The sequence below is a fragment of the Suillus bovinus genome, assembly GCF_016758785.1.
Source record: "Suillus bovinus strain UH-Sbo-P2 chromosome Unknown EDB93scaffold_19, whole genome shotgun sequence".
Lineage (NCBI taxonomy): Eukaryota > Fungi > Basidiomycota > Agaricomycetes > Boletales > Suillaceae > Suillus > Suillus bovinus.
Window position 1 is genome coordinate 136,999 of NW_024542075.1, and position 16,153 is coordinate 153,151.

Sequence of the window (16,153 nt, forward strand, 5' to 3'; positions counted from 1 at the left end):
TTTCTGTTGAGCTTCCGTACATATTATGTAACATTTCTTCCTGAGCTTCCCGTTCATACCACCCACATATCATCATGCTGCCAGCTGTACTGCTCATGGCTACAATATCTCTAGTGTTCTGACATCTACCATGCCGCTGATAAAAGTCGTGTCTTGGACTTGCGGTCTAAGACTATAGACTACTTATTTTTGATACTTTCACATATGTCTCCCCGTCCAGGATAAATGCGACTTGAGCAAAATCTGCAAGAGCTGCGACAGGTACAAGTGACTTTTTTTCTTCTCTCAACCAACTCAATTATATGCGGACTGGCCACTTGGGTCTTTTTATGCTTGGGCTCATTGTGTATGCCATCCTGCCATGACAATCACGCCTGCATCGTCCCGGGTTTTTAGGGAACCCTCGCCCCATCCACGCGCACACATCTGTAGCACAATCGTTCAAGACTCACAGACGTTCCATCACCCCGCACGAACTGGTTTCTTTCGAGTCGTCTCCGTGTCTTACAGAAGTAAATACACGTGTATGGAGCAGACTCGATCGGGACGGACCTGGTGAGTATTTCCTTTTACTGTCAACTCGAGTACAATGTGCATGAACAGACACCACGATGTCAAATTTTGTGCTTCTTGTTATTTCCAAGCCGTATCATAGGTATGTGCAGCGATGCGATCAACGCCACTGACCTACATCAATAATCTCCGAAAATCCAAACAGCTCGAAATAAGTGTTTCAAAAAGTGGACAAGCAAGACTGTCGGCCTGTAATCGTCAGGGAAGAACATGAGCCCCATCAAACCATCTCTCGCGCATTCATCGACCATGAAGTGAGCCCAAAAGACCATCCAAACCCAAGTCCACAACAAACCCGGAAATCCATCGACACGTAAGCCTGTACGCCTCTTCCACATGCCTTCGAGAATTATACCGACGCCTTGCATGTTGAAGAACACAAAGGTAGCAATGGGGTGATTACCTCGTGTCGTTGCCTTGAATCCAAAATAGTGCAGAGCACCTGAGATCACGAATGCGCCCATCACCCCTCCAGTGCGACCAAGTAGGTATGAAAATGGTCGAGCTCCGAGTGATATAAAGCACTGCCGGAGCAATTGATGCCACCTGCGACCCCAAAGACTGGTCAACGATGTCGAAATCAATGGATTATCAAACAAGGGCGGCCATTGAGACGGTGTTTGTCTGAATAACAAGATAGACTGGATGGTATATATGTGATAGAACGATTCGACCGTAAGATATATCGTCGAACCAAAGAGGACCGTGATGATAGTAGACCGGGTATAGCGACTGAGGGGCGTCAGTGATGCGTCAAATATTGTGCCCCCTTCAGTTGATCCAGATGTTCCCGGAGAAAGATAGCGAGCAGCTCCAGAGGTGACATCAGTTGCGAGCACATAGAAGACTAGCTTCGCGAAAGTGATGAGCAGGAACTCTAATGTTGATTTTGTTCCAAGATTGCTCTTTGGAATGCTTGAGCCTTCCGACCAATTCCACCCAATCCCGCGAAGGTTAAATAATAGATCCCATGCGTTCCAGATGGCGGTGAACAGGGTACCATCATCATCATCATTGGTCGACTGGTTGCTTGTACCGCCTGACATGGAATCACCGTCGAATCTTTTTTTGGGTTGCAAAGCAATCCGTTTATATGGTTTTTTCGCGAAAGCCCAAGTAGTCGATCGCATCGCAAAGACGAACATGGCGCACTGTATTGTAACACTTGGATGAGATGGAGGTTCTCGTGACGGACGACTTATTCAGTGTACTCACAACTAAGCCTTGATCGAGGAAACGGTAGTTAGGAATGCCAAAAGAAAGATCGGGCGACGAGCCAGCTCGATATGCGCATAGCAATGTAATTGGAAGCAGCGCAAAGCGGATAATTGCAGTGCGTTTTCGTTGAACCAGCACGCCCATCACAAAGTACGAAAGATAGGTCGGCAAGACAAGTGTTGAGAAAGTCGACACGAAGGACGAAACTCTCTCCTGGGTTACCGGCAGCCTAGTACTGAAGCTGACCATGCTGAAAGCTTTATCAATGACGAACGACTATAAACATTGGAAATGCGGTGTACCCTGTAATGTATGTCTAACTGATGTTTGGACGATCTGACAGCAAGACAGATGTGACGGCTGTGAGGAGCAAGGGGAGACATTCGAGTAACCAGATATACTGGCAAGGGCGATTTAAAGGGCGCAAATGCGCCACTGATATGACGTGGCAAGGGAATTTCAAGCATCTAGAGGGCGATCAGACGCATCGCACCATCATTGTTACATTCAAGTTGAATTTCGTTGGGTGAATGTTGTTGCCCCACTTCACGTGTTCCAATACAATTTCGCACGCTTGGCTCTTACCTCTGCCGCGGCGCGTTGCTTTCTTTCAGTGTCGCTGTCTGAATTTGCTCGCTCAGCGTTTGGCAACTCACCTTATTTTATTTTATTCTACCATGTAAAAATGTATAGTGTTTTCGTTTCATGCTACCGCCGCAGGTCGCACGATATTCGGGCGTTGTTGTCAGAGTAAAGCAGGGTGGAGACCTACCTGCACTACTTCTCCGTCCGATCCTGTTAGATTAATGTCTCTTCGTGCGCACCACACCTGCATGAGTAATATAGATTCAGTATGATGACACACCTGTAGTACCTGTAGGATTGACGTATCACTACCTACAACTAAGTCATTAGTGATAAATGTATTAGTAATCTATGGGCTACAAATGGCACGATACATCGCTGTACAGTGGACTGTAGTGTCATGTCTACTGTGGGTCTCAAATTCTGCCCCTGAGATCATAGCCTGAAGTATTACATTCTGCCAGCCGGTTTGGCAGAACTGCTTTTGCCCGCGGATGGAAGAACTCTGCCAGCAGAACCTGGTAGAATGTACAGTCATACCACAGGTGATTGAGTCACAGTCAAGGATATTCTAATGTAATAACGTAAACATGTCCGTGGTGCCGTTTTGGATGTCAGTGCGTGGAAACTTATTCATGAAGTGTCCATCTGACAATTGCTTGACCAGCACTGTCCCTGGGCTCCGCTCTGAAATGATCATGTTCAGCAGTGGCTATATGTTATATATGTGCCTACAATATTGGCTTATCATCCTTCCTGCTAGACAACTGTCTGGCTCGGTTCAACTATCACCAACCTGCCAGTGATCCGGGCGCACTTCAGCCTGCGGCATGTAGATTATCAAAGATACGGATTTCATCAACAGCACTGCGTGTCTTCTCGGTATAAAACTTTCCTCCAGTATAGTTTCGCCGCTAACGAGAACAGGTATAAAGTCAACGCGATTGAGTTGAGTGGAACTTCAAGGCCTCAGGCTCAAACACCTCCTGTTGCAGTGAGTAGCCCTCTTCCGCCACACTGTACACATTTCATTGAACCAACATATAATAGCTCTTCTAAGACTTTGTCATAGCAACTTCACGCACATTGCACATTCAGACTTTTGCCGGTGTGTGGATTCCTCACATGGTCAACATCGTAGGCTGATGCACAGTTATGTCAGATACCAATCATATCATGAAGCTCGTTCAAATTATTTATCTCACCATCCTTGCCACTACCAGTGCTATGTTTACCCCAGTGGCAGCGAGACCTCCTGGAACTATAGGATCCTGCGCCGACCAATGTGTCACCTCTAGGCAATCTTTGAAGTGCCCGAAAGGGTCATCGCCTTCACACGCACTCGGGTGTTGGCAGTGCTGTTACTGAGTACTCTAGCTAAATTAGTTGAATCTCGCGGTCATTTTTGCTCTCAATACGTGTCCATTCCGAATGTCACCGCTGCCTGCGCATAACCATTACACCAAAAGGTTTAGCTTTCAGTATCAGCATGCTCACTGCTTACAGCTGGCACTGCACACCAGCCACATCATCTGCCTGCCAGTGAATTCAATACAATACCCTGCTCCAACCACTAAAGAACTTTGCCACAATATTGTCCAGGCGATGATGAGTGCAGGGGCGATCAGCATGCATTGATGAACAAATAAATAAATAAATATGAACAAAAGGTTGGTGCTTTCGCCCCTATCCATGAACAGGTTCACAGCGTTTCTGAACCTCTTTACATACTGCTTACCAATATTCACTGTGGAAATGACTTTTTAGTCAAATATGGAAAGAGTAGGATTAGGGCACTGTACACAAACTATCATCGGACATTAATAACAACAACCAGTCTGTGCTGACGCCCGAGGGTCAAGCACGCTGCCATCAGCAGCTTGTCGGAATGTTCCGACCACAGGAGTCCAGCTTCCTTCCTCCGTACTCCTCATTCGCACCGTCGGCTTTCTTGAGACCCAACCACCACTGGTCATCGATTTACACGCCGTAGTTCAGCAAGGACCTTCCCATTGGTACCAATATTGTGAATTCACTGACAGTGACCGATGTTAGACACCAAATGAGACTCGAACACAAAGCATCTCAAGATGATGATTCAGAAGCACAGCATACACCCCGCTCTTCGCTCGATGAGAAGTTATTTTTGAAAGTGCGTGCCACCAGTTCACGCTATTCTCAATCTTATTCTTACAACTTCAAAGTCAGTGAAAGTGTCAAAAATAAGTAGTCCATAGTCTTAGACCATGATGTATCTATTGAATGACGTGACGGTCTTGACTCTGCAACGGTTTATGATCAGTTCGGCTAGTAGCCGGTATTATGCAAATACTCGCTAATTTGCCACAAATCATCCTCGCCGCGATCACTGCGACAGACTATAACCTGCTGCAGGCTCGATATAACTTGTCTCGCCGACTTAATGCGCGTTGTGCCGATTACCAAGGAGATGCATTCCGGACCCCTCATTTATCAACGTCGCATCAACTTGCATATCTTGTCGGTATAAAAAAAAACTTTCTCCGAGTATAAAGTCAATTGCGGTCGAGTTGAAAAAGGCCTCAGAGACGACCACCTCCGAACTGTTTGCAGTGAGTAACGCTCACGCCACACGCTATGCATATTTCATTGAGCAACATATGACAGCTACGTTGTCATAATAACTTCACTCTCTTTGCAGGATCAAACTTTTCTGTCGGTGTGTGGGTGTATGCAGGGTCAATGATCACAAGTTGATGGCATAATTTTACCAGATTCCATGAAACTCGTTCAAGTCGTTTACTTCACGATCCTTGCGGCTTCCAGCGTCGCTGCTGATGCCACTTCGACAACGTCAGCATTTGCTTCTCAACCATCTCTAGTTTGCACGGGCTCTTGCGTCCCTAATCTGCCTTTGAGCTGCGAGTCAGGAATGACGCCTTACCAAGTGGATTATACATGCTGGCAGTGTTGCTCAGCTGTTAACTAAATGATTTTTGGACTGCGGCACGACAGGAACAGTGCCTTGTTACTTGGGACCCTATAATGTGTTGGTTGAGCTGTAACTACGTTGCAAGTAGTTGAACTCTGTCATTTGCGTCTCGAATCAGAGTTTCAATGCACGTCATATACCGTTTCCCAAAACGATTTTTATCCGCGGCATGATAGATGAATCAGAGATGATGTCAGAACACTACAGATATTGTAGCCATGAGCATCATAGCACACTCTGATGCTATAAACCTTATGGTACTTGAACATTTTATTGCCAGTGCCGGATTCCATTGGTGGCTGCTCCTCGTAATTCAATGATTTTAGCTGAAGAAGTACAGCATTGTGATATGTGGGTGGTATGAACGGGAAGCAGGAAGAAGAAATGTTACATGAGGGGAGTGGAGAAGTTGGGGTATGTGGGGAAGTCTTGGAGTGTCAGGGTACTTGTCAGTTCATGGATTGTGTAGAGCTGGTTCTCCGTGTGCTGGCTTAGAGGGTGAGGATGTGAAAGGGGGATATGCTTACCGTAGATTTGGATGTGCCGTGGGCCGCTGCCGATCGGCTGCACGATTTGACCGTGTACCGAAAATTTACCTGGTGATCCGTTCTGGCCGAGACGCCAGATGTTGTTTGTTCATTGTGCTGGAGTACAGATGGTGAGCGAGCGGCGAGTGGATCCTGGGACGGGACAGCAAGAGTATGGGATGTCGACAGCGGCAAAACTGTCTTGACAATCGAGACCGAGCATGATTGGGTGTATGCGGTGATGTATTCGCCTGACTCGTCAAAACTCGCGACAGGCGGTTATAAGGAGAACGCTGTGCATATCTGGGATGCGGAGACAGGCGAGCGTCTCAACACACTCGAACACAGCCGGGTTTTCGGCTTGGCATGGACGTCGGATGGAAGCAAGCTTATATCCGGGTTCATATAGCACGATTAGGATATTCAACACTGCCACCTGGCAACAGACGACTGCCCTCGTGACTGAAGGTCACACCAACAATGTTCTCGTCGCATCTCCTTGTCTCGAAACAACCGTCTCCTTGCAAGTGCATCACTCGATAACACAGCGCGTCTATGGAATCTCGACACTAACCTCCCAGTCGAAGTCACCTTCCAGCGTAAATGGGCTTTGCGCTTTGCAGCGCTTTCCCCTGATGGAAACATGCTAGTCACTGCTTGCGAAAACAAGAACGCGTACGTATGGGACGTTCACGCCATCCTCAAACGAGCTGGCCTTCAACACCTACTTCCCTCTAGTACTAATATTGTGAGTGTCACTATTTCACTTGTTCTCACTCACCAACAATGTCTACCGTTAGGTACCAAAAGACAGTCTCGAAGAGAAGGCATCTCAAGATGATTTAAGAATAGAGCACACACCCCGATGGCAAGTCATTTTTGGCAGTACGTTCCGTATCTGTAATCCTTCTTGTTCATTATAACAGTAACATTCTAGGCTGATGCTACGCGTTGTTCTAACCAGTTTGGCGGTATCGACGAGCTCTTGCCGACGTTTTTTTTGCTGGTATGGAAACTGATGCTCATGTACGTGATCAGTATTTGTATTTCAATTGTATAGTTCTTATCCAGACAGCTGTGCCCTCAGTCCTCTCCAGTGGGTGGTGCACATCTCCATTCCTCTGCAAATGCATTCCTCGCTCGCCTTTCCTCGTTGCTACACAGCTTTCAACCAGAAAATGGTGAAGCAACCGAACTTCCGCAAACCTCGAGGCCTTCAGCATTCCATCCACATGCACTCCTCGCTCGTCTTTCCTCGCACCTCCACCACTTTCGACCCGAAAATAATGCACCAGACGAACTTCAGCAACTATCCACACCTTCGCAGTTAGATCCGCATGTGCTACTGGCCCGCCTTTCCTCATTTTTGCCTCGACCTCGACTTGGCACTGACGAAGAAGCAGAACCTCATCCAACGTCTTTCAGTTCGCGTCCAGATGCACTCTTCAGCCGGTTGTACTCACTCTTCCGCTCTCAACCACACACTAACGAAGAAATCGAACTTCCGCAACACCCAAGCTGTCCTCATGCTGTTGAAGTGACCGCAGTGCGGGACAAGCAGGTGTGTCCCTCCTCAGTGTATTTAAAATTGATGTGGTTTAATTATTCATTCAGACTTTGGTTGTTGCTCGGGGGCCAAATTTCATGAAATAAAAGCGAGCATACGATGAACAACAAAGCCAGTTGCATGTCCAAGCCCAGCCATCATCATCACACACCCAGCCTGCCGATACCTCGATATCTGCGACATCTCCTGCTTCAGGTACCAGTACTACCACAGCAGGTACAGCAGCCACACAGTCACTACTCGTCCAATGGTGGACCCAGATCGTGCTGTTTCTCTGCTGTGTATCCCAATCACATGCCAGTAGTTGTTGATACAGCTAGCATTGCAGGATATGCATGACTTCTTCATCTCTGCTTCTAGTGATTCTGCATTAACTCCTTTCCTCGTCGTGATACTCGTGCAATGCATCGACCTCGATAATGCTAATTGTAGCAAGCGAAGGACAGTGTAGCCCTTGCTCTTCTTCGTCTCTTTTACCTTCTTTTTGTAAAGAACCCCGGATTAAACTACGACTACCCCAGTCATCAGAGAATAGCATGATGATCTGAAACAGAATGCCTGTGCTATCCACGACCTCGTGATTAAGGACCTGTCTCGCACATCTGACTCGGAATGGATCGTTACCATTCAACTGAAACTGCACAATTATACAAGAATATTAATTGCTTTCAACGTTGCGCTCGGAACTAATTCATCTCCATTGTGATGTCTCGACGCCCAATGCCCTGGTCACTCAAAACTACCCCACACTTTACGCAGAGAAAGATATATATCACCTATCCTCAACTCAACCTGTCTTCGTCTTAAAGCATCACAAAGGGAAAATTAGATGAGTCAACGTCTGATTTAATTTGATCTGTGCCAATTTTTTTTTATATTCAGCATTTTCGCCTTCAAGCAAACGAGTGTCTTCCTACACCAGAGACCGCATGATCCTACCGCAGGAGAAACAAACACCAGTACCATCACCTGCAGAGCATTGTCTGGAAGTATTTCAAGAAACACCCACAGTTGGCGTCCCTGCCTTTTGAAAAGGTTTTTCAGAGGCGCGGCCAGTTCCTCTTCAAAGCTTCACTATAGGTTCGTAGCTTTGCTCAGATGAATGCCGCTTCGAACGCTGTTGATGCTCTCCTTAAAACATCAATATTCCTTTCCATTTCGGCAGTACCTGAAAACGGAGCCAACGCTCTTGTTTTCCTCGACTGAAACGTGAGGAGATCCTGGCAGGCGATAGTGCTGCATTTCGAGGGTGACGCCCGCCAGCAATCGTATTGCCTTGTTTCGAGTCACCGCTACTTTAGTACTCGACGCCGGGCCACTCACATTCGTCCCTGCAGCACAATGTCAAATTTTGTGCTTGTTATTTCCATACTGTATCATAGGTATGTGCAGCAATGCTATCAACGCCACTGAACTACATCAATAATTTCCAAAAATTCAAACAGCTCGGAATAAGTATTTCAAAAAGTGGACGAGCAAGACTATTGGCCTGTAATCGTCAGGGAAGAGCACGAACCCGACCAAACCAGCTCTCGCACATTCATCAACCATGAAGTTGGCCCAAAAGACCGCCCAAACCCAAGTCCACAACAAACCCGAAAATCCATCGACACGTAAGCCTGTACGCCTCTTCCACATGCCTTCAAGGATTACACCCACGCCTTGCATGCTGAAGAACCCAAAGGTAGCAACGGGGTGAATACCTCGTTTCATTGCCTTCAATCCGACATAGTGCATAACACCTGAGATCACGAATGCGCCCATCACCCCTCCGGTGCGACCAAGTAGGTATGATAATGGTCGAGCACCGAGTGATATAAAGCACTGCCGGATCAATTGATGCCACCTGCGACCCCAAAGACTGGTCAACGATGTCGAAATCAATGGATTATCAAACAAGGGCGGCCATTGAGACGGTGTTTGTCTGAATAACAAGATAGACTGGATGGTATTTATGTGATAAATCAATTCGGCCGTAAGATATATCGTCGAACCAACGAGGATCGTAACGATAGAAGACCGGGTATAGCGACTGAGGGGTGTCAGTGATGCGTCAAATATTGTGCCCCCTTCAGTTGATCCAGCTGTTCCCGGAGAAAAATAGCGAGCAGCTCCAGAGGTGACATCAGTTGCGAGCACATAGAAGACTAGCTTCGCGAGAGTGATGAGCAGGAACTCTAATGTTGATTTTGTTCCAAGACTGCTCTTTGGAATGCGTAAGCCTTCTGACCAATCCCACCCAATCCCGCGAAGGTTAAACAATAGATCCCATGCATTCCAGATGGCGGTGAACAGGGTACCATCATCATCATCATCATTGGTCGACTGGTTGTTTGTACCGCCTGACATGGTATCACCGTTGAATATTTTCTTCGGTTGCAATGCAATCCGTTTATATGGTTTTTTCGCGAAAGCCCAAGTAGTCGATCGCATCGCAAAGACGAACATGCCGACCTGTATTGTAACACTTGGATGAGATGGAGATTCTCGTGACGGACGACTTATTCAGTGTACTCACAACTAAGCATTGATTGAAGGTACGGTAGTTAGGAATGCCGAAAGAAAGATCGAGCGACGAGCCGACTCGATATGCGCATAGCAATGTAACCGGAAGCAGCGCAAAGCGGATCATTGCAGTGCGTTTTCGTTGAACCAGCACGCCCATTGCAAAGTACGAAAGAAAGGTCGGCAAGACTAATGTTGAGAAAGTCGACACGAAGGACGAATCTCTCTCCTGGGTTACCGGCAGCCTAGTACTGAAGCTGACCATGCTGAAAGCTTTATCAACGATGAACAACTATAAATGTGGGAAATGCGGTGTACCCTGTAATGTGTGTCTAACTGATGTTTGGACGATCTGACAGCAAGACAAATGTGACGCCTGTGAGGAGCAAGGGGAGACATTCGAATAACCAGATACAAAGAGTGATTTATAGGGCGCGAGTGAGACACTGATATGACGTGACACGAGATCCAGAGGGCGATCAGACGCATCGCAGCATTGTTACATTAGGGATCCTCTGATCCAGCAGGAAGGATGATACTAAGCCAATGTTAGTATTTGTGTAAGCACAAATATAATAGGGATCCTCACACCTGGGAGCTTAAGCACTTACGGTTTATGCTTATACACCTGAGACCCAGCCAAGTAATAAGGGTCCGTAATAGATGCTGCTCATATCGGGGAACATATTCGAAATCAATACATTTACAGATATGTTTCGGGATATGTATCGCATCTGTTCATAGAACTTTTTTGACCGTGTCTCAGGTGTTACGGTTCTGTCGTGCTGCGAGACAGCTATAAGCTCAACCCAACACTAGTTTCAATTAGTTTAGCGCTTACGGCATAAGCACCGTGCTTATGCCGTAACACCTGAGACACGGTCAAAAAAGTTCTATGAACAGATGCATCGGATACATACTATCCCGAAACACATCTGTAACTGTATTGATTTCGAATGGCATCTGTGACGGACCCTTACTTGGCCGGGTCTCTGGTGTATAAGCATAAACCGTAAGTGCTTAAGCTCCCAGGTGTGAGGATCCCTAATTGAACTTCGTTCGGTGAATATTGCTAACCTACTTCACGTGTTCCAATACAATTTCGCACGCTTGGCTCGCGTTGCTTTCAGTGTCAGAATTTGTTCGCCCAGGGTTTGGCAACTCACCCAATTTTATTTATTTTACCGTGTAAAAATGTATAGTAAAACCGGTGTGTTGGTTTCATGCTACCGCCGCAGTCGCACGGTATTCGGGCGTTGTTTTCAGAGGAGACCTACCTGCACTACTTCTCCGTCCGATACTACTGTCTCTTCATGCACACTACACCTGCACGAGTAACATATATTCAGTATGATGACACACCTGTACCTGTACTAGGATTGAGCCTGATGTATTACTATGGGCCACAAATGGCACGATACATCGCCGTACAGTGGACTATAGGTTCCCGATGGTCCTAGACCCCTAGTGCCATGTCCGAGGATAGCTATACTGCTCAAATTCTGGCCCTGAGATAGCCTGGAAAGTATTGCATTCTGCCAGTCGGTAAGTTGGCAGAACTGGTTTTGCCCGCGGATGGAAGAACTCTGCCAGCAGAATCTGGTAGAGTGTCAAACTACAGGTGACCACAGTCAAGGATATTCTAATGTGATATATGCAAACATCTCCGTGGTGTCGTTTTGGATGTCAGTGCGTTGAAGTGTCCATCTGACAACTTGAAGGGGTGCTTGGCCAGCACTGTCCCTGGGCTCCGTCAGAAATGATCATGCTATAGAAGAATGTTCAGCAGTGGCTATATTATATTTGTGCTTACACAAATACTTGGCTTGTCATCCTTCCTGCTAGATCACTACAAGCTGTAAGGAATGTCACCGTGACTTCTGCTAGCCACGGACACCGGCTATAGAATTCCCTTTGTAGTACCGGTCCGAAGTACTACTTATGGATTTCCCCTTCAAGTTGTACTCACTTACATACAAATAGTCGGTCCTTACTTTCTATAGTAGCTCAAGTGAATAAATTATCCCTCACTCATTCTCTCATGGTCCGAATCATTCCCGGTCGAACGCAATAAGCAGCCTCACAAAGTTACAATTGTCTGGCTCGGTTCAACTATCAACAACCTGCCAGTGATTTAGGCGCACTTCAGCCTGCGGCATGCCAGTGTAGATTGCCAAAGATACGGATTCCATCAACAGAACTGCATGTCTTCTCGGTATAAAACTTTCCCCGAGTATAGTTTCACCGCTAACGAGAACAGGTATAAAGTCAACGCGATTAAGTTGCCACTGAGTGGAACTTCAAGGCCTCAGACACGAATACCTCCTGTTGCAGTGAGCAGCCCTCTTCCGCCACACTATGCACATTTCATTGAATTGACATATAATAGCTCTTCTAAGACGTTTGTCACAGCAACTCCACGCACATTGCACATTCAGACTTTTGTCGGTGTGTGGATTCCTCACATGGTCACATCGTAGGCTGATGCACAGTTATGTCAGATACCAATCATACCATGAAGCTCGCTCAAATTATTTATCTTGCAATCCTTGCCACTACCAGTGTTGTGTTTGCCCCAGTGGCAGCGAAATCTCCTCGAGTAGGATCCTGTGCCGAACCATGTGTCACCTCTAAGCAAACTTTGAAGTGCCCGAAAGGGTCATCACCTTCCAAAAATACCTCAGCCGGGTGTTGGGAGTGCTGTTACGAGTAGCTGAATTAGTCGAATGACATGGAATCAAAATGGGGTCGATAAATCAAGTATTTTCACCTCGAATTTTGACTTGAGGAAAACAAGAAATGTGGATGAACGGTGAGATGACAATGCAAAGTGACAATGCGAGTCCTGGTGCACAAGGTCCACATATTCTCGCGAGGCATCTCATACGGTACCTGTTCCCTGCTCGCCGCTGTGAGGTTTACCGTGTACTTGATGAGTTATCGGATGGACGGACGCCAGGGTGAAGCCAAGCAAGCTGATGTTCGAACTTCGTGGAGCGTTAGCGTCTCTCGTACGCTTCTTGATTATCGAGTGTATTTGTCTTCAACAGGCTTAGTCACTAAAGTTTTTGAAAGCATGTTATCGCGAGGCAGTTGCCAGATGAAGCGGGTCTTGCCAAAGCTAGTATTCATTACCGTGGTCCGTGACATGGGACATACAAGCAACTTCGGACATAATCACGTGATTACATAAGTTTTAAATGTACGATGTGAAGCCGCACCTCCTTACTGTGAAATCATTCATGCCATTCGACCTTGTTTCGCAAAGTAATTATTATTTCTTAAGCTTTTCTGACGGCAAGCTGCGCTACACACCTATTCGTACTTCACGAAGCAAGTGAACTTTGCCGCGTTCGCAACGTGACCAGTGAATCTGCAAGAGCGTATGCCAGCTCACCCTTCGCGACGTGGTTCATTTGATGGCGAAATTTTCATTGTTTGAGGCAGATATAAAAGCCTGGTCGTGAGAGCCTGTGTCCGGTAATCGCTGACTGTGGTTCCTGGCCAACTTCTCACTTTTCTTGTTCAGCGCCAATACCCATGGTGAAATTCACTATCCTCGCGGGAGGATACACCTCCTTCATTGCCTCGTATATGTTCGATAGCGAGACAAACAATTTGACATACTTGAATAAGTATACCACTGGCGACAATCCATCGTGGATAACCTCGCACCCTACGAATAAGAGTGTTCTGTAGTACGTGTTCTTTTCTTGTGTTAGTATCTGCGCGTGTCCACTGACGGCTGTGATTGATTGATCGCATAGTGCAGTCAACGAGAACGTCCCTGCAGGCGCACTGCAATCATTCACGGTCGGACCTGAAGGAGCACTCACCCTGGTCGATACCATATCCTCGGGAGGAAGCAGCCCGCCGTATTGTGGTGGCCTCTCCACGGGTCAGGTAGCCATAGTCAATGTACGCCGTAATATTTCCTTTTCTTTTTCAAGTTGATGCTGAAATTATTATGTCAGTACGGCTCTGGAACTGCTAGTGTGATCCCTACGACTACAGATTTGCTACATTTCTCCACCGATGATAACACTGTTGTGACGTTCCCTGTCCCAACCACTGGAACGCAGGGCATGTCCGAACCGCACATGACATACCAATACTACGAGGAGCTCTTGATTCCTGACAAGGTACTTTTCGGGACCTTCAATCTGTGATCTTTAACCCTTCGCACTCGCTGTTTAAAGGGCAATGACAAAATCTGGCGTCTCAGCCAGAACGGATCACCAGGTGAATTTTCAGTACACGGTCAAATCGCGCAGCCGATCGGCAGCGGCCCACGGCACATCCAAATCTATGGTAAGCATATCCCCCTTTCACATCCTCACCCTCTAAACCAGCACACAGAGAACCAGCTCTACACAATTCATGAACTCGCAAGTACCCTGACACTCCAAGACTTCCCCACATACCCCAACTTCTCCACTCCCCTCATCTCCAACGTTTCAACTATCCCACCTCATCCACCCGCAGGCTCCATCTTCGCAGCTGCCGAAGTCCTTATCCCACTTCCAACAGCCGAGTTCCCGAAGCCTTACATCTACACCTCGAATCGCAACATTGGTGTACAGGATCCGCGTGGGGATACGATCGCCATTTTCGAAAAGGTGAATAACCAGCTGGTTCTAAGGAACCAAGTATACACGGGCTTGAACCAGATTCGCGGAATGATGCATGGGCAGCAAGCCGGCGAGGGAGGCGATGCATATATTGTGGCTGCTGGGTTTGCGGGCACTGCGGGCGTTAAGGTGTACAAACGAACGGAGGGAGGCGCGAATTTGGAAGAGGTTGCGGTGAATACAGAGCTTCCGACGCGGACGAGTTTTGTGTGGTTGAAACAATAGAAGATCAGATACACTAGGTGATGACTTGAATGACGAGATTGTAGGTGAGTATCAGAATCAACTCGAACAAAGCGAGGTACTTGCCGTCTGCACCAGGAAAGGAATGTCAGAATCATGAGGTTGTAAATTCCTGACATCTGATTAATAATAGAGACGCACATTCTATTTGGTTGACCATGACAGTTGTGAACAATCAACCACCAGATTGTACAAAATGACCATAGTGCTGCGCCCGGGTAACTTACAAAGTGTCAGGAGTCGGTGGCGTGCTGCAGCCGCCGTGGGACCCCGTATGTGATTTGTAATCAATATTGCTATAGGTTCCCGTTCGACGGTTATCCTCTGTTATCCTTCGGGTCACTTATGTCCTATTGACATTAGTGCTGCATGGTGCAGGTGATTCCCTCACTCAGGATCTCACAGGTTTTGCAGTGTTTTTGTGACCCCAGCACACATCTCACTCTCAAGTGTTAGTAGTTTGACTCCGTCCCTCTGACTCAGTCATATATGTCAAGGTTCGTCCCTGGCTATTTCAATGACGACCCTCCACCCTTAGGGGAGGGCCCGAGTCGCCCTCAGGACACAGGACAGAAAAACCTCGTGATCAGTGAAATGCTCCAAGTTGTCGTCAATAGTATGTGTCGCACTATCTTCATTTAGCACGTACGAATGATCTCCTAAAGCAATTCTGGCGACACTTTATTTTTCAATTAACCTCTTATTCTGTTTCGCGACAGACTTCGTGACCCGCTCGATGATACCCTCCAAGCCATAGGACAACCACAATAACTTCAGGATCTGGGAGAGACAGACCTCGTGAACAGTGAAATGCTACAAGTTGCTATCAATAGTATGTGCCATCTACCTTCGCTCAGTACGTGGTACCCATGATTTTCTATGACAGATTCCGTGTCGGATCCACACGATGATACCTTGTCAGTCATAGGCGAGGAGCCAAGCTACTCAGAGCACAACCAGGACCCTGCAGAAATACACATCGGTGAAGAGCAACAGGTTGTCATTACTTGTACGTGTTATCTGCCTCCACTCAGCTCGTATTGACGATGTCCCTCAAGTCATTCGCGCAACCGATCTCGCTCTGGGTCTCCGACGGATCCCCGCCGGCTTTCATGTGGTGGTCAAGACTGACGGTGCTGAATGGCAGACAAGCAATAAACCTGTAAATGTAGACCAGGCTGTCGTCGAATGGCATTAGCGCATTATTCTGCAAGTTGTTCTTAACCCCGTATGTCCTACAGGTATTGAGAAAGACTCTAGACCATGCGAGCAGTCTTTTAAAGTTCAGGTCACCGTGTATGCCTCATTTGAATTGGGTCGCATGGTTTGTCAT

The 16,153-nt window shown here is 47.0% G+C and overlaps 6 protein-coding genes across 6 annotated transcripts; 4 read left to right on the forward strand and 2 right to left on the reverse strand.

Annotated features, from left to right (window-relative positions):
* Positions 1-692: 692 nt before the first annotated feature.
* On the reverse strand, positions 693-2,040 carry EDB93DRAFT_1083287 (uncharacterized protein; the record flags this gene model as incomplete). Its single annotated transcript, XM_041445757.1, has 2 exons — positions 693-1,724; positions 1,789-2,040. The coding sequence occupies 2 exons, from the start codon at positions 2,038-2,040 to the stop codon at positions 693-695; spliced, it is 1,284 nt and encodes a 427-aa protein (XP_041308866.1).
* Positions 2,041-2,966: 926 nt separating this feature from the next.
* EDB93DRAFT_1336610 (uncharacterized protein) lies at positions 2,967-3,522 on the forward strand (the record flags this gene model as incomplete). Its single annotated transcript, XM_041455339.1, has 3 exons — positions 2,967-2,993; positions 3,140-3,370; positions 3,475-3,522. The coding sequence occupies 3 exons, from the start codon at positions 2,967-2,969 to the stop codon at positions 3,520-3,522; spliced, it is 306 nt and encodes a 101-aa protein (XP_041308867.1).
* Positions 3,523-6,115: 2,593 nt separating this feature from the next.
* EDB93DRAFT_1249237 (WD40-repeat-containing domain protein) lies at positions 6,116-7,892 on the forward strand (the record flags this gene model as incomplete). Its single annotated transcript, XM_041452825.1, has 6 exons — positions 6,116-6,273; positions 6,343-6,622; positions 6,675-6,759; positions 6,839-6,900; positions 6,962-7,435; positions 7,770-7,892. The coding sequence occupies 6 exons, from the start codon at positions 6,116-6,118 to the stop codon at positions 7,890-7,892; spliced, it is 1,182 nt and encodes a 393-aa protein (XP_041308868.1).
* An 818-nt stretch (positions 7,893-8,710) lies between these two features.
* On the reverse strand, positions 8,711-10,370 carry EDB93DRAFT_264662 (membrane bound O-acyl transferase family-domain-containing protein). The gene is made up of 3 exons (XM_041455894.1): positions 10,265-10,370; positions 9,960-10,212; positions 8,711-9,895 (listed from the first exon to the last, which is right to left on the reverse strand). The coding sequence occupies exons 2-3, from the start codon at positions 10,209-10,211 to the stop codon at positions 8,879-8,881; spliced, it is 1,269 nt and encodes a 422-aa protein (XP_041308869.1). The 5' UTR covers position 10,212; positions 10,265-10,370; the 3' UTR covers positions 8,711-8,878.
* A 2,010-nt stretch (positions 10,371-12,380) lies between these two features.
* Positions 12,381-13,092, forward strand: EDB93DRAFT_1138377 (uncharacterized protein). Its single transcript, XM_041449225.1, has 2 exons — positions 12,381-12,758; positions 12,922-13,092. Exon 1 carries the CDS (start codon positions 12,441-12,443, stop codon positions 12,657-12,659), a length of 219 nt encoding a protein of 72 aa, XP_041308870.1. The 5' UTR covers positions 12,381-12,440; the 3' UTR covers positions 12,660-12,758; positions 12,922-13,092.
* Positions 13,093-13,176: 84 nt separating this feature from the next.
* On the forward strand, positions 13,177-15,048 carry EDB93DRAFT_1138385 (Lactonase, 7-bladed beta-propeller-domain-containing protein). Its single transcript, XM_041449226.1, is given in 7 exon segments — positions 13,177-13,644; positions 13,714-13,864; positions 13,921-14,088; positions 14,146-14,257; positions 14,306-14,827; positions 14,843-14,844; positions 14,962-15,048. The coding sequence occupies 5 exon segments, from the start codon at positions 13,487-13,489 to the stop codon at positions 14,800-14,802; spliced, it is 1,086 nt and encodes a 361-aa protein (XP_041308871.1). The 5' UTR covers positions 13,177-13,486; the 3' UTR covers positions 14,803-14,827; positions 14,843-14,844; positions 14,962-15,048.
* The last annotated feature ends 1,105 nt before the right edge of the window (positions 15,049-16,153 follow it).

Coding starts and splice junctions, on each gene's coding strand:
- EDB93DRAFT_264662 (XM_041455894.1), bottom strand. CDS start 10,211: ATGGTCAGCTTCAGTACTAGGCTGCCGGTAACCCAGGAGAGAGATTCG. Junction 9,896..9,959: donor CCTTCAATCAATGCTTAGTT/GTGAGTACACTG, acceptor GTTACAATACAG/GTCGGCATGTTCGTCTTTGC.
- EDB93DRAFT_1138377 (XM_041449225.1), top strand. CDS start 12,441: ATGTCAGATACCAATCATACCATGAAGCTCGCTCAAATTATTTATCTT.
- EDB93DRAFT_1138385 (XM_041449226.1), top strand. CDS start 13,487: ATGGTGAAATTCACTATCCTCGCGGGAGGATACACCTCCTTCATTGCC. Junction 13,865..13,920: donor GTCAGGTAGCCATAGTCAAT/GTACGCCGTAAT, acceptor TTATTATGTCAG/TACGGCTCTGGAACTGCTAG. Junction 14,089..14,145: donor AGCTCTTGATTCCTGACAAG/GTACTTTTCGGG, acceptor CGCTGTTTAAAG/GGCAATGACAAAATCTGGCG.